The 14,647-nt window shown below is 41.2% G+C and overlaps 1 protein-coding gene across 2 annotated transcripts in view; it reads right to left on the bottom strand.

The window, feature by feature from the left end:
- The window catches only part of WDFY4 (WDFY family member 4), a 142,665-nt gene that overhangs the window by 110,600 nt on the left and 17,418 nt on the right, over nt 1–14,647 (bottom strand). For both annotated transcript variants that reach the window (XM_065671835.1, XM_065671836.1), the window contains exons 8-12: nt 11,972–12,132; nt 11,207–11,659; nt 9,806–9,910; nt 8,754–8,944; nt 5,550–6,157 (exon numbers count right to left, since the gene is read on the bottom strand). In XM_065671835.1, coding sequence (XP_065527907.1) covers nt 5,550–6,157; nt 8,754–8,944; nt 9,806–9,910; nt 11,207–11,659; nt 11,972–12,132 — 1,518 coding nt within the window. The remainder of the gene's footprint in view (nt 1–5,549; nt 6,158–8,753; nt 8,945–9,805; nt 9,911–11,206; nt 11,660–11,971; nt 12,133–14,647) is intronic.

Here is a 14,647-nt window from a genome sequence, read left to right as displayed (position 1 = left end):
GCACTGTCAGAAACATCTGTCCCAAATAGATGTCATGAGAAAAGGAAAAGCAACATCTAACAGCCATAATTAGATTGAAAAAAAAAACCAAAAAAAAAAAACAACAACAACAAAATAAAGCACAATGTGCTTTATGTGCTGTATAAAACAAAGAGTACAAGTAAAAGAGTGAACATTGAAAAAATTAGCTTTTACAAGGGACGTAAAGGAGGGTAAGAACACCATAATTAACATATTAGCCACTTCCAAAAAGGCTCGTTTAAGACATCAGTGCTGGAAGTAATGTGTAGCACACTGCCACACAGTGACAAATAATTCTTACTGCACTCTCAAGAAACACACTTTTAAAGAAATTGCTTACTTGCAGTATTTCCTGTGTGATGAATCAAAATCAGATCGGATATAAATACTTACTGCAGCACTGGCTCCAGTGTGGATACACACACCTTTACTTGACATGAATATGTATGAGTTTTTAAATACTAAACAAGAAAAAAAGTACACTGAAATTACGCTCTCTTCCCATCTCTCACAAAACCTAACCACCTTTAAAATCAAAAATCCAGGCCCACTAATATAATAGGACCAAAAGTGTGGCTGGAAAGCCACCCAGCAGAAAAGAACCAGGAGGCCTTGTTTAACAGCCAGCTGAACATGAACTTGTGCCCAGGCAGCCAGGAAAGCCAACACCATCCTGGCCTGTATCAGAGACAGCGCGGCCAGCAGGGCTAGAGAAATGATCATCCCTTGTACTCAGCACAGGTGAGGCCACACTTTGAATACTGTGCTCAGTTCTGGGCCCCTCACTACAAGACACTGAGGTGCTGGTGCGAGTTCACGAGTAATGGCTGAGGGAACTGGGGAGCCTGGAGAAAGGGGGCACAGGAGAGACCTACAACTGCCTGCAAGGAGGGTGTACTGAGGTGGGTATCAGTCTCTTCTTCCAGGTAAGAAGCAATAGGCCTCAAGTTGCACTGGGGAGGTTTAGATTCGATGTTAGGAAAAATTTCTTCACCAAAAAGGTTGCCAAGCATTGGAAGAGGCTGCTCAGGGAAGTGGTTGAGTCACCAACCCTGGAGGTATTTAAAAGACCTCCAGGATGTGGTCAGCTTAGGGACGTGGTTTATTGGTGGACTTGGCAGTGCTAGGTTAATAGTTGGAATCAATGGTTTTAAAGTTCTTTTCCAGCCTAAAAGATTGTATAAAATTTCCGTCTGTTTTCCTGCTGTAGCTGTGCTCCCCAGAGCAAGTTCATTTTTTAGTTGAAGCCCTGTATTCAAGAACTGACTTCCCAAATTTCCAATTCAACTCAAACTTCTATCTTAACACTGTAAAATTATATTCCCAAGCCATGTGTCCAGATTTTAACTAAATGTGAAGTAAAGGTAAAGGTAAAATGTGAGCTAACAAAATGTGACTATTAGAAGACAACAATAGAAAGTGATCCTTTAAAAATAAATAAAATTATGAAATGGATAATAAGTTGCCATCACTATAAGGAGATGTTTTCTTATCTATGAGCACTGCTTGGTAGGTTTAGCACACTCCAGGGCTGCTAAGAAAGAAAATCCAGAGTCCCTGGTCAGCATTGAACTGCGACTCAAGTTCCCTGCCAGCACTGCACACTCACTCTCCTCTCAGAATATTATATAAGCCTTACCTCCAGCTTTCTGTGTGGTTTTCCAGTGTGGTTGCCCTCATTTTCTGCCTTATCTTAGTACAAAAGCAGTCTCTATGTACCAGCTCCTCACTCCCACAAATGTCCATCTCTTTCATTCCTGCCTCAGGGTTACACAGTCAGCCCCATGATCCACTCCATCTACCCCACCAGTACCATGGCATGAATCCCAACTCTGCTCTGCACTGGCTTCTACTTAAAAATAAGAAATAAAAGAGGGTTTGGGGACAAAATGAGATGCTGCAAAGAATGTGAACAACCGTTAGCTCTGTGAATGTCTGGTAACAGCAGCAGTAGCAGCCATTCTGCTAGGGTGGTCATGAGGAGGGCTTTCCTTCCAAAGAAAGATCAGTCTCAATTAACAGCTTGCAGCAAGCTATCTCTAATCATAGAATCATAGAATAGCTAGGGTTGGAAAGGACCTCGAGATCATCTAGTTCCAACCCCCCTGCCATGGACAGGGACACCTCACACTAAAACATCCCACCCAAGGCTTCATCCAACCTGGCCTTGAACACTGACAGGGATGGAGCACTCACAACCTCCCTGGGCAACCCATTCCAGTGCCTCACCACCCTAACAGGAAAGAATTTCCTCCTTATATCCAATCTAAACTTCCCCTGTTTAAGTTTTAACCCGTTACTCCTTGTCCTGTCACTACAGTCCCTGATGAAGAGTCCCTCACCAGCATCCCTATAGGCCCCCTTCAGGTACCAGGAGCTAGAGAGAAACAGAGACCCCATCTGTCACAGAAGGTGTTTCAAACATTAATGCAGGAGCAGGCACACAGAGGACTGGTTCTGAGATGGGAATGAAAGCTTTGATTCCCCTATGGCTCAGCAGCTTGCAGCGCCACTGACCACAGGACAGTATAAGGGGCTAGAATATTATCCAATTAAAATTATGATTTTCCTGTATCTTAGTCATAGGTTCCCTCAAGATCACCTCCTTTCCCTGTCTTTGGGGATGTTAAATACGTGCTGCATGATGAGGAATCACAGGCCACTTACACTGGTTACACTCAAGTTCCTCCTTTCAGGCTGCATAGCCCCAGACTGAAGCCTTCTTCAGGAGGAAGTGTGAGTGTGGAGCACTGCACTCAGGGAACCACAGGGTTGCAGGAACTCTGGGAACTTGATTTCTTGTTTTTATTTTCAGAAAATTTACGGCTGGAAAATGAACACAGGCTGTGTGGCCTGAAACATCTGACACTGTCCCACACAACATCCTTTTCTCTAAACTGGAGAGATACGCATTTAATGGAAGGACCATTCAGTGAATAAGCAATTGGCCGGATGGTCATACTCAGAGAGCTGTGGTCAAGTGCTCAATGTCCAAGTGGATATCAATAACAATGGTGTTCCTCAAGCATCAGTGTTGGGACCAGTCTTGTTCAGCATCTTTGTCAGTGACATGGACAGTGGGATTGAATGTTCCCTCAGCAAAGTTTGCAGATAACACCAAGCTGTGTGGTTCAGTTGGTACACTGGAGGGAAGGGATGCCATCCAGAGGGACCTGGAAAGGCTTGTGAGGTGGGCCCATGCAAACCTCATGAAGTTCAACAAAGCCAAGTACAAGGTCCTGCACCTGGGTCAGGGCAATTCCAGGTACAAATGAAGGCTGGGTAGAGACTGGACTGACAGCAGTCCTGAGGAGGACAGCTTGGGGGTGTTGGTCAATGGAAAGCTCAACATGTCCTGGCAATAGGTGCTTGCAGCCCAGAAAACCAACCATATCCCAGGCTGCATCAAACAAGCATGGCCAGCAGGTCAAGGGAGGTGATTCTGCCCCTCTACTCCACTCTTGGGAGATCCCACCTGCAGCACTGTGTTCAGCTCTAGGCACCCCAACACAAAAGTGATGTGAAGCTGTTGGAGTGAGTCTAGAAGAGGCCACAGAGATGATCAGAGGGCTGGAGCACCTCTTTTATGAAGATAGGCTGAGAGAGTTGGGGTTGTTCAGCCTGAAGAAGAGAAGGCTCTGGGGAGACCTCATAGCAGCCTTGCAGTACCTAAAGAGGACCAACAAAAAATCTGGAGAGAGACCTTCTATAAGAACATGTAGTGATAGGACAAGAGGTAATGGCTTTAAACTGAAAGAGGGTAGATTAGGTTAGATATAAAGAAGTTCTTCTCTGTGAGGATGGTGAGACACTAGAACAGGTTCCCCAGAGAAGTTGTGGATGCCCCATCCCTGGAATTGTTCAAGGTCAGGTTGAATGGGGCTTTGAGCAACCTTGTTTAGTGGAAGGTGTCCCTGCCCATGGCAGGGGTTTGGAACTATATAATCTTTAAGGTCCCTTCCAACCCAAATTGTTCTATGACTCTTTGAAGATCAACATCTTGCCTCTGCTGTGCTTGCACACACTTGTCCTTGACACTCTCCAGCTAGCTCCAGCTAATCTGTCTTCCTTTTGTGTCTTCACGTCCCAGAATCAAAGCCAAACTGTTCAAAACCAGACAATGTAAACAGAATAGATCCCAATTTGCATTATTATTTTCTCCACAAATTGTATTCATTCACTTACTGCACAGACTCACAGCTCAGCAGGCAAAACAACACAAGGACCTAGGAAGCCTTGCTTTATGTTTCAGATCTAGTAACTTGAGAAAGACAAGTAGAAGAGAGCACCATACCCTTCCCAGTATTGCCATAGACCCATTCTTTCTCCCTTGCCTTCCCAGGGCCTCTTATACACACAGTTAAGGTACAGGCTGTGGACATTGACACACATTCTCCCAAATGGGGTAAGAAGATCTACTTTGAAATAAGTATTCTTTCCTTCTGAGCCACCAAGTCCCATTCCCAGCACTAAGTATCTAACCAGAAGTTTCAACTGTAATTGAAAGAGTGATAATAGAGAGAAACATACCTATGACTATTTACAAACAGTAGCACAAGGAGCAAAGAAATCTACTGTAGGTTTTTCTAGTTGCTTCAAATACATACAAATATGACCCAAAATACTCACTCAGCCAGCCTCAGTACTCAGGGAATAAAAGTTCTGCTGACTTCAGTGACTGCTAGCTACAAGTGGCAGAGCTAACGACTTGATCTTTAAATCTGGAAAATGATTGTGGAATAACCTACAACATGGGCTGAAGGAATCTCAGTTATAAATTTAGCTATTTAAGTGTAACTACAACCAGAAACATTTTTGAGAAAAGAACTGAGAGATCCAAGATAAAGCTGCAGACACATGAAGGGGCAGAAGGTCTCACAAGTTATGAAATGCAAGTTATTCAGAACTGATTCATAGCTAACAGCTATATTGATTTCTGGTGTAGTCTTTCCTTCCTGCAAAGGACATATATTTTTATACAACCCAGGCCAGCAGCATTACTATTCCTTTTCCAGTTTTCCCTATTTCAGCTATATGAACGAATGAGTAAGAGTGTGTCTGTCTGTCCACGTGTTCCTGTACACACCTGCATGGGGACCACTTAAATAATTTAAATAGCTTTTATTTTTAATGTATTAGGTGACCGAAAACATCTTTTCACGTAATTGAAGAAGTCGAAACTAATCAGGGCATTTTCAAGCCGAGACTACACACAAACTTCAAGTCCGAACAACCATTTACTACAGCCTATTCCTGCTTCCACACTGCATGTGTCAGAACCTCCAGCACAAACTCTGCAACTCTCCAGCTTGTGTGACCCACTGCTCCACTGAGGACTTATGTCCCAATATTTACCATCATTTACCTTTTAAAAAGAGGTGATTTCTACTCTCTGCAGGCCTGGGAGTTGGGATCGTGGGACTGATTTGTTTGCTCTAGGCAGGTTATGCCACACCCTACCTCAGATTACTGCCATATAAAATGCAGATACCAGTCTTGCTATTATATTTCCTGTAGCAGATACTTACTTCTCAGGATTTCCACATAGCCTAAAGGCAGAGGCAGGTAATTTGTTGCCTGGTCTTTTGAAAGCAACAGGATGCTCTTCTTGAGCTTGGGGTCCCTCCTGATCATCTCTTGATGCCTCTCCCATCTCTGGCTTTCTCTCCTTGAAGTAACTCTCCAGATGGAGGGTTCCTTTAACCATGTGATCAAGAAAATTCAGAATCCATATACAGTTCTTTAGCCACATTGGGAAAGGTTCTGAAGAACAGAAAGCTGCATCCAAGAATTCTGCAAACGTCCTTGTCTTTTTAAGGCTCAGCGAGATTTGATATTCCCCTTGTGTCCAGAAGCATCCAAGTGACCCAAGATCCTCTGCCATCTTTTCAAAGAAACCATTCTTTTGGAAGAAGCTGCTGTTGACAGGGTCCAGGTGCAGGGCTGCTGTTATTCCCTGAAGCGTGTAGAAAATAAGCTCCAATATACACTTCTGTCCAACTGATGTCCACAGCCCAGATGGAGGGTCCTGCAATGCACCTTCCATGTCTGATAGAAGGGACAGGAGTCCATTGAATCCACTGCAGGTTCTGAAAGCTGAATGGCTTTTCGGACTCTCCAGTATCCTCAGGAGTGACTACAAATGTTAAGGAGACAAATAAAAAAAAAAAACCAACAAACAAACAAAAGCAACACTTAAGTCAAGGGACAAAGAAGCTTTAGAGTATTTTAAAATTCCAACTTTGTATCAAAATTCTTTTATTGAAAATAAAAAAAAAAAAAGGTTTGTCAAAGTAAAGCTCATCCCAGCACAACTTTTCTCCTTCTCCCCCTATATATCCAGGGAGTTAAACAACTGAAATTTGAATGCACCCTCAGGAGCAACCCATGGAGTCAGCCCAACAGGTATGGAATAGGGCTCACAGGAATAAGCAAAGAAATCATTATTATTCATCAATCCTGCATTACATGTCCTAGTCAGTTTGGCCAGAGGTAGTTTCAGATCTTTGCTATTCTTTCATCAGTCTTTTCGAACTCTCCCAAGAAATCAGTTGTTGCCTAAAATGAAAACAGTGATATAACTGGAAATAACCATATACAGGAACTGACAAAAAGGTACAGATCTCTATAGCCAAGTCTTCCTACAGCCCTGAATATGCTAGACTTGCTCATGTGACTGAGCAAACCCTTTTCAAAAAAGGAGTGACGCAGGATGACCAGAAGAATACTGCAAGCAGCAGGCTCTGCTCATTGAGGAAGGCAAGAATAACTCTCTTTCTCAGCAGACATATTTTTAGTTTGCACAATACTTTAGAGGAAAATAGCCATAGAGTCAGATCCCAAGATAACAAAGTAATTAGATATTCTCTAACTTCAACAGGCTTAAAGCAGGCTGTAAGTGCATGCCACTTGACAACATTACACATGTATAAAAAGCAACCTATACCACTTGTAAATTTTGAATTATTTTTAAAATGAGCCATTTTTTAAAATGTAAATTATTAAGATCTGTAGTGTTGGAAATAAAGTCAGTGAGAAGAAAGAGCATGCAAGGAAATGGTCTACTGTCTTTGAATGTAATCCATTCCAGGTTTTGGGGATGTGGCACAATTAATTTTATAAATACAATAGTCTTTCAGGTACCAGGGACCTTTGAAATTTGAGGCTGCACCCTTTCACATTGGAAAGGGCTTATTTTACATAGAGAGTTTCCCAACAGATATCCCAGGAAAGAATTCCACTTCACAGCCTGCTGAAGAGGAACAGTTTTAACACAAGTAGATATCCCTGTAATGGGATCTAGGACTGAGAAAGGGTTACCAGAACTAGAGGGGGAGGGATGAACTTTATTACTGTCATTCAATTTTGTATGATAATGTATCAAACCAGGCAGAGACTTCTGAACAGGGAGTAAATTTAATAACTTAGAGTTGAAGTTATCAGGATGGCTTTAACACATTTCAGAGAAGGTCAACAGTAACCACATTTCCTCGAGCTCTAACTCAGTTAGAATTTAATCGCCTATGAGTTAGTATTCCTCTGTCCTGAATCTATAAAATTCATGTCTGCTGGAAATCCCATAACTCAGTTAACGTTAACAGAATTTATTTCACGTTCCATTATTTGTTATTCCTCATAATTGTCCATGTGCCACTCTGGAATATGGCAGTGCTAATTGCATTTGGGCTCAGGCTTTAACAGCTAAATATATATTAGCAAATCAATCTGAATTTGTGTGTAATACAATCACAGTCCCAATGGGTGTAGATAATAAATTCATTTGCTTACATTATGCCTTAATATAGTTATCATTTGTCAAAATTAGACACTGAAGCTGCAATTATTTTCATATTAGTTTGGACACTGTACTCAACTTTTCCTCAGATACTGTTAAAGTTTACTGTTTAAATCAAAGCTATAAACTTTGTCACATTTTTGTTTTTTTTTAAAGTAACACAGTTCTTCTATCACAGAAGCAGCCGTTATTGCTGCGCTGAAAGGTGAATTCAGTTCACACTTGGTAGAGAAGGTAGAATGAAACTTTCAACCAGTGCATATAACACCACTGCTTTTCAATTTGATGCCCACGATCTAAACCAAAATAAAGCACACTGATTCTTTCCCCTGCTTCATTGCTTATCAGATCCTGTATAAACAGGATCATATCCTATATAAACACAATACAGGCTATGAATAGCTCGAATTTATTCCTCCAAACATTCACAAGACACCTTCTTTCCATTGTCTCACATCTCATTTTTCATGACACTGATGTGTGTGAGAGATGACAAGATTAATGACAGCGAAGTTTCAACCCTGGAAACCTAAGAGAATCAAGCTGTTCATCTCATGCCTGACCTGTCTCTTCCAGTCTTATCCCTTAACCTCTTCTCACATCCTCCCTCTACCTCTCCTCCACTTTTATTCACGTCTATTTTTCCTTTCACTGTCACATTACATAGAACTGTTCATAAAACTGTGCCCTTCGCCATTTTTATTTTTCCATCCTTCCTATTTAAGTCTTCAAAATACTTCACAACCTGATACTGCGTGAAGGTGCTGACTACACTCATTGGTAAAAATCAAAGTGCCTAATTTACCAGAATTAAAAACTAGCCCATGGCTCTTTAAGTTCTGCACTTACCTTCCTTGGAAAACCCACAGTGCTAGGTATGAGATTAAGAACAATTTGCCAAGAAAACAACAGCCAAGTGGGAAGCCACATTAATTACCTTCAGCAGATCTAGTTTCAGATGTAGTTCCCCTTGAGTAGAAGAACAGAGGGCCCCAATAATAATGCTCATATATTCTTCATAGTTGATGACTGACAGCTGCTCCAAGATGCTGAGAGTAGCGCTCCTGTAGCACTCATCATCCAAAAATATCTTGATATATGGCACCATTCCATAGTCCTTCAGGACAACTGGGGACAAACATAGTGTTGTTACTTTAACTATCCTTTACTTACAGTTTTCACAGGCAGATTTTCAAGGTTGGTGTGAAGTGCCACATTTCTACAGATACAGCAGGAGTTGCAAGGAGAGCAGCTAGTTAAGCTAAAGACAACACAGACTGAACGGCACAAGTACAGCTAGGGAAAAAATTACTGGATGAGCATAGTTTCTAACCACCAGAGATGACAGCTTCCCAATACAATAATGAATGAAAAGACTTCTTACTAGTTTTCAGCTTAAAAATCTCTTCAGTTTATGAAGGGGACTGTTTGATAATTTGTGACTGTATTTGCACTGTAAGATGCTGCAAGCATGATGATTCTGGGATTCAAGAGTGAATATTAAGTGAGTGGATTCCAGTATTCAGAAGAGTTCACTTCTGTATTACTACGTTCCACAAGATTCTTACACATACACCTGTTAGGTATGCCAGCTCTACATGTGTGTTACTGAGCATGTGTCTGATCCTATCAAGATTTCAAATAATAGATACTATGGAGGAAAATCTGGATGATGAAACAGCACACAAACCTTTCACACAGTTTTGCTTTCTACAAGACAACTTGTATTTTCTATGTAAACAACTCAGAAGTATCCCATGGATGAGGGAAGAAGGGTGACTACTGGGATAAGGCTCCTTAAGCAGGATGAGAATACCTTTGACACATTTCTTCCTGGTATAAAAAAACTGTTATCCCTACTGCTCTAGAGCTGTCCACCACTTCTCTCTGAAGCATGGAAGTTGGAAAATTTGTTGGTGCTGCTTAACAGGCATTGTGGCCACTTACTGCCAAATATCACAAAAGTAATGTAGTCATGTCATTTCTTACCAGTGTTCCTCACAGACCTCACAGTAAGAGCAGCCACCATCTTCAGCATCACAGCATTTAATTCCTTCTCAGTGCCTTCTTCCAGACCAGGCAGATGGGTTCCAGCTGTCAGTATATCAAAAGTCGTAATACAATTTATACAAGACCTGCTTAACTATACCTAAAAATATATTAAACCAAGAAAGAAAACCAGTTCTCCAGCAAATTCTAATTAAATTCTAATTAAATATTGCTCATATTGAACCCTAATATGAGCAACAAAATACAGACAAGACATTCTCTAGTTATTAGGGTCTAGTCTGGGACTGGAAAACACGGGTCTGATTCCACATTCTGCAGTCCGGACCTCCCGCATAACTGTAGGCAACAGTGGTAATAATGGGGTTTCTACTTCCTCTTTATCTATGTGCCTAAATTTACAAATTACATAAGCATTCAATCACTCATTCTATAAAATTTAGATCACCAAGCGATATAAAGTAGTGAAATTAATGCCAAGACAGAATCTCTGTACCAGCTCATAAGCAAAAGGTCAGTTTTCAAGAACCCTGAAAATCCTTATCTAAGTATTCTTGTACAAAACTAGTTCTCTGATATCAAGAACACAAATCCAAGTGTCCTCACAGGTAATGGATGTCTGCACTCCAGATCTTCTGTTGCAATTCATATTCCTTATGCTGCTTGGAATAAATGTGCAAAAATAATTCAATTGTGCTTGCTGCATCAGAAGTTATCCCTAGCATTTTGGGTCCCTCCCACTTTACTAAACAATTATTGCATTGGAATTTTAAGGCGTTTCCAAATTCATATAGCACAGGAAATGTGCTAATGCATTTTTCTTTTTTTTAAAGATAGCAGTTATGAACTTTTAATTATGTGAGTCTGTCCCCTAAGTCGGCTGTACCCCACAGTTACCACATCAGGACTATTAACTTCCTGTTTTCATAATAAGAGATATCTATGTCAGATGACAATGGGTGGTAGTAATATAGGGCCAAAATTGAAGAAACTGCTTTCATTCGGTTCTTAGGATTAAGTATCATTTTCAGAGGAACTAAGCACTGTGAAAAACTCTTTTTTCCTCTACTCTCAAGCTGGAGTTCTACAAAACCCCAAACTGAGACCTGTTTTTAAAGTGTAGTCTGAATGGTACTCTCTAGAATAATTAATAATAGACTAGCATAGAATAGCCCAGAACTGTTTAGGCTAGTAAATAGAATGATAAACAGTGAAGGCTTCAGAGAAAACCCAGGTTAATATATTAAACGTTCTAGGCCAGCTGGCCAGACAAAATCTAGTTACTCAGAATATAAAATTTGTAATTTGACTGTAGAAAGAGATTAGTTTCTTCCTATCGATCAGGCTACTTCCACAGTCATTATGAATAACATTAAGTTGTACCTGACTTCCTCAGGATCTTAGCTTGCTTCCTTAAAAGTGCCAGCAGTAGGCCTAAGAGCCCAGAGTCACGGAATATATCACTAAGCAACAGGTCCTTCTTGGTCATGATGAGAAGGCACCGGAGAGCTGTTAAGGTGCAGAATGGCACTATGTTTTCCTTTATCAAATACTGAACCTTCTTCAAAATTTCATGGGGGACATAGGACAGGTCTAGCACTATGGACTCCACCAGTCTGAAGAACTGGACTTGGACTGGGTGTGGTTTGAAATGGATTATGTCAATAAACTGGTTGATGGGTTGTAGTGTCCATTCCAGAAGAAAGAAGTTGACTGTGTCCCAGGCCCATATGGTACCAATTGCTGCCAAGATTCTTTCGCACAGGTACTGATCATTACTTTTCTGGAAAATGGACTGCAACACCTGAAAAGCCTGAAGGTTTTTCACCGTCATTCCTGTGGGATAAAAATGGGTGAGATCATTTTTATGTCAATGTTATTTAAGACTGCAAGCACCATAACTACAGTATTAAATCATGTCTGAGAGTAGAAAAGATATCACAGACACAAGGGATGTGATTTGGAGGCAGATTCTCAACCTTGGATCAGGACCCTGCAGCTGATACAGTCAGTTCAGTTTCATACACGGTTAAGCACATAGATCAGAAGATTCCATCTTCTACTCTTCCCACCTTATTAAGACACATAATGAATAGAATGTTGTTCTTCTATGGCCCACCTACATAACCATATATATATATACTGTACCAGAAGACCGTGTCCATTCAAAATTAAAGTGTGGTAATTGCGGGTGTACAATATTGCCAGAAACTTTCAATTCAGTTTTTCCACAGGTTGTAAGGCAAGTCAGCATGTCCAAGATCTCATCTAGATAGGGGTCTCCTTCATTTTGCTGCAACCCTTCACATCTAGGAACAAAATTTGGGACAGTCATATGCTCATGCCTTAGTAATGTAAATATTTTGGACATATCACCAGGTAGTGAGCCCATAGGAGCTATCTGTTTTAGTCCCTTCTCCTTCCCCACCTATTTTGCTGTCTTACTGTCTTATTCTGTGACTTGTTTAATCATCTTACAAACAGTAACTCCACACTTGGGTGGCACATTCTGAATTAGGACAAAAACTGAAGAAGAAAACCGAAGTGCCACTGTACGTGTCTTCTGAAGAAAAGGAAGATAAATGTTGAAATTTAGTCTAGTTACGTGTATTTAAAAAAAAAAAAAAAAACAAACTCAAAAAATCCTTGTTTTGGGGAGAAAAAGTTTTAATTTTCTGAGAAATCAAAAATTAAATCAGGCACTTCACATTAAAAGGTAGGAATGTTGTTGGCAAGGTAAGGGACTAGCTGAGATAAAAACCAGAAAAATCTCAGCCCTTCAAAAGGGAAAAATACTGCATTTCCTGAGCTTTGTGACTCAGTCATGGAGACGGCATGTCTCTCCTAGTAAGGAAATAGCTTGAACTGTAACCCCAGATTTGCTACAGTTTAGACTGAAATGAGAGTCTGTCAAAGGCAGAAAGCTGCTTATCATGTCATCCTATTCTGTGCTGCTTAGAGGGATTAGTTCTTAAAGACAATTGGAGTATCTAAGCATAGTGGTAGAGCAATAGACTGATACTTGAAGCTGTGGAAATTTTGGAAGGAAACGAAATGTTCTGGTTTAATCCAAACAAGAAGGGGGGGGGGGGGGGGGGGGCGGAATCCAGGGCAAATGCCAGTATCCATTTTGGAAGGAAAGCAAGTGGTGAGCAGGATTCTTTTTACTTGAAAAAGAAATCCCAAACATCAGAGAAGAAGAAACTTGGTCACACAAAATGTTCAGGAAAGCAGTTCTCTGTCCCTCTCCTTCTGCCAGTATATGCTGACAAGGGAGATTAATCAGAAGCCCCGAGCACTTGTATGCTATTTCTGTCCCACATCACTTTCAAAGGATGGGAGCAGCCATATCCCTTACTGATCAAAAATTGGGTGTTTCTGTCCTTATGTGGGCCCAATTTAATCAGAAATACATCTACACACAGGTTATTTATAAGGCAGAGTTAGTCAATCTACAGTAACTAAAGAAAACACTGCCAGAAAAAGACCAGACTTTTTCCACTTGTAAGTTAATTTTGTTGTGCCATCCAAAAATCATGAGAAATCACACTCGCCTACAGATACCTTTGGATTCATGATTCAAATTACAGTCCCCTAGATCCAAATTACAAAATACTCCCCTCAGTCTAATGTACTGGCCAGGGACCAAAGTTCTTGCAAGTGTTGGAGAAGAAATAAAAGAAATACACAGCAAGAATAATAGAAGAATATACAGCTATAGGTTAGGCAGAAAATAGATTCAGAGCAGCCCTGCGGAGAAGGACTTGGGGGTGTTGGTTGATGAGAAAATGAATGTGAGCTGGCTGCAGTGTGCACTCACAGCCCAGAAAGCCAACCATACCCTGGGCTGCATCAAAAGGAACGTGACCAGCAGGGCGAAGGTGATCCTGCCCCTCGACTCTGGTCTTGTGAGACCTCACCTGGAGTATTGTGTGCAGTTCTGGTGTCCTCAACATAGAAAGGACATGGAACTGTTGGAACAAGTGCAGAGGAGGGACATGAGGATGATCAGGGGACTGGAGCACCTCCCATATGAAGACAGGCTGAGAAAGTTGGGGCTGTTCAGCCTGGAGAAGAGAAGGCTGCGTGGAGACCTCATAGCAGCCTTCCAGTATCAGAAGAGGGCCTATAAGGATGCTGGGGATGGACTCTTCATTAGGGACTGTAGTGATAGGACAAGGGGTAATGGGTTAAAACTTGAACAGGTGAAGTTTAGATTGGATATAAGGAAGAAATTCTTTACTGTAAGGGTAGTGAGGCACTGGAATGGGTTGCCCAGGGAAGCTGTGAATGCTCAATCCCTGGTGGTGTTCAAGGCCAGGTTGGACAGAGCTTTGGTTGACATGGTTTAGTGTGAGGTGTCCCTGCCCATGGCAGGGGGGTTGGAACTTGATGGTCCTAAGGTCCTTTCCAAACTGGAAACAGCATTAAACTGAGAAGATCTGGAAATGCTCTCTTCATATGATATAAAAGAAAGCCAGAACAAAGTTCTGAAGTGCTTTCTAGGGAAGTGGTATAATGTACTGTTTTGACATTGCAAACTCAGAACCTGGTTAGACAATGCAAGGAGACAAGGAGAGTAAAAGATTCTACTTTGTAGTTCTGATTAGGATAACTAGTGGGTTTTTTTCCTGATATGTTCATATTCATCTCAGCTCTGAAGAACAGCCTTTTCAGATATAACTTTGGGTGGGCTTTGTTTGTTTGTTTTCTGCACAGCAAGGAGATTAGTTTTCCCTCTCAAAGAGACTGTATTCTTGTATTCACCTTAACTGTGACATATGTCTCTGACCTACATCCCCTTTAATATTAATTGATGAAGAA

Source organism: Lathamus discolor, chromosome 3 (assembly GCF_037157495.1).
Source record: "Lathamus discolor isolate bLatDis1 chromosome 3, bLatDis1.hap1, whole genome shotgun sequence".
NCBI classification, from domain to species: Eukaryota; Metazoa; Chordata; class Aves; order Psittaciformes; family Psittacidae; genus Lathamus; species Lathamus discolor.
Note: the sequence above shows the minus strand (reverse complement) of the source record. Positions and strands in the feature narration are given on the sequence as shown.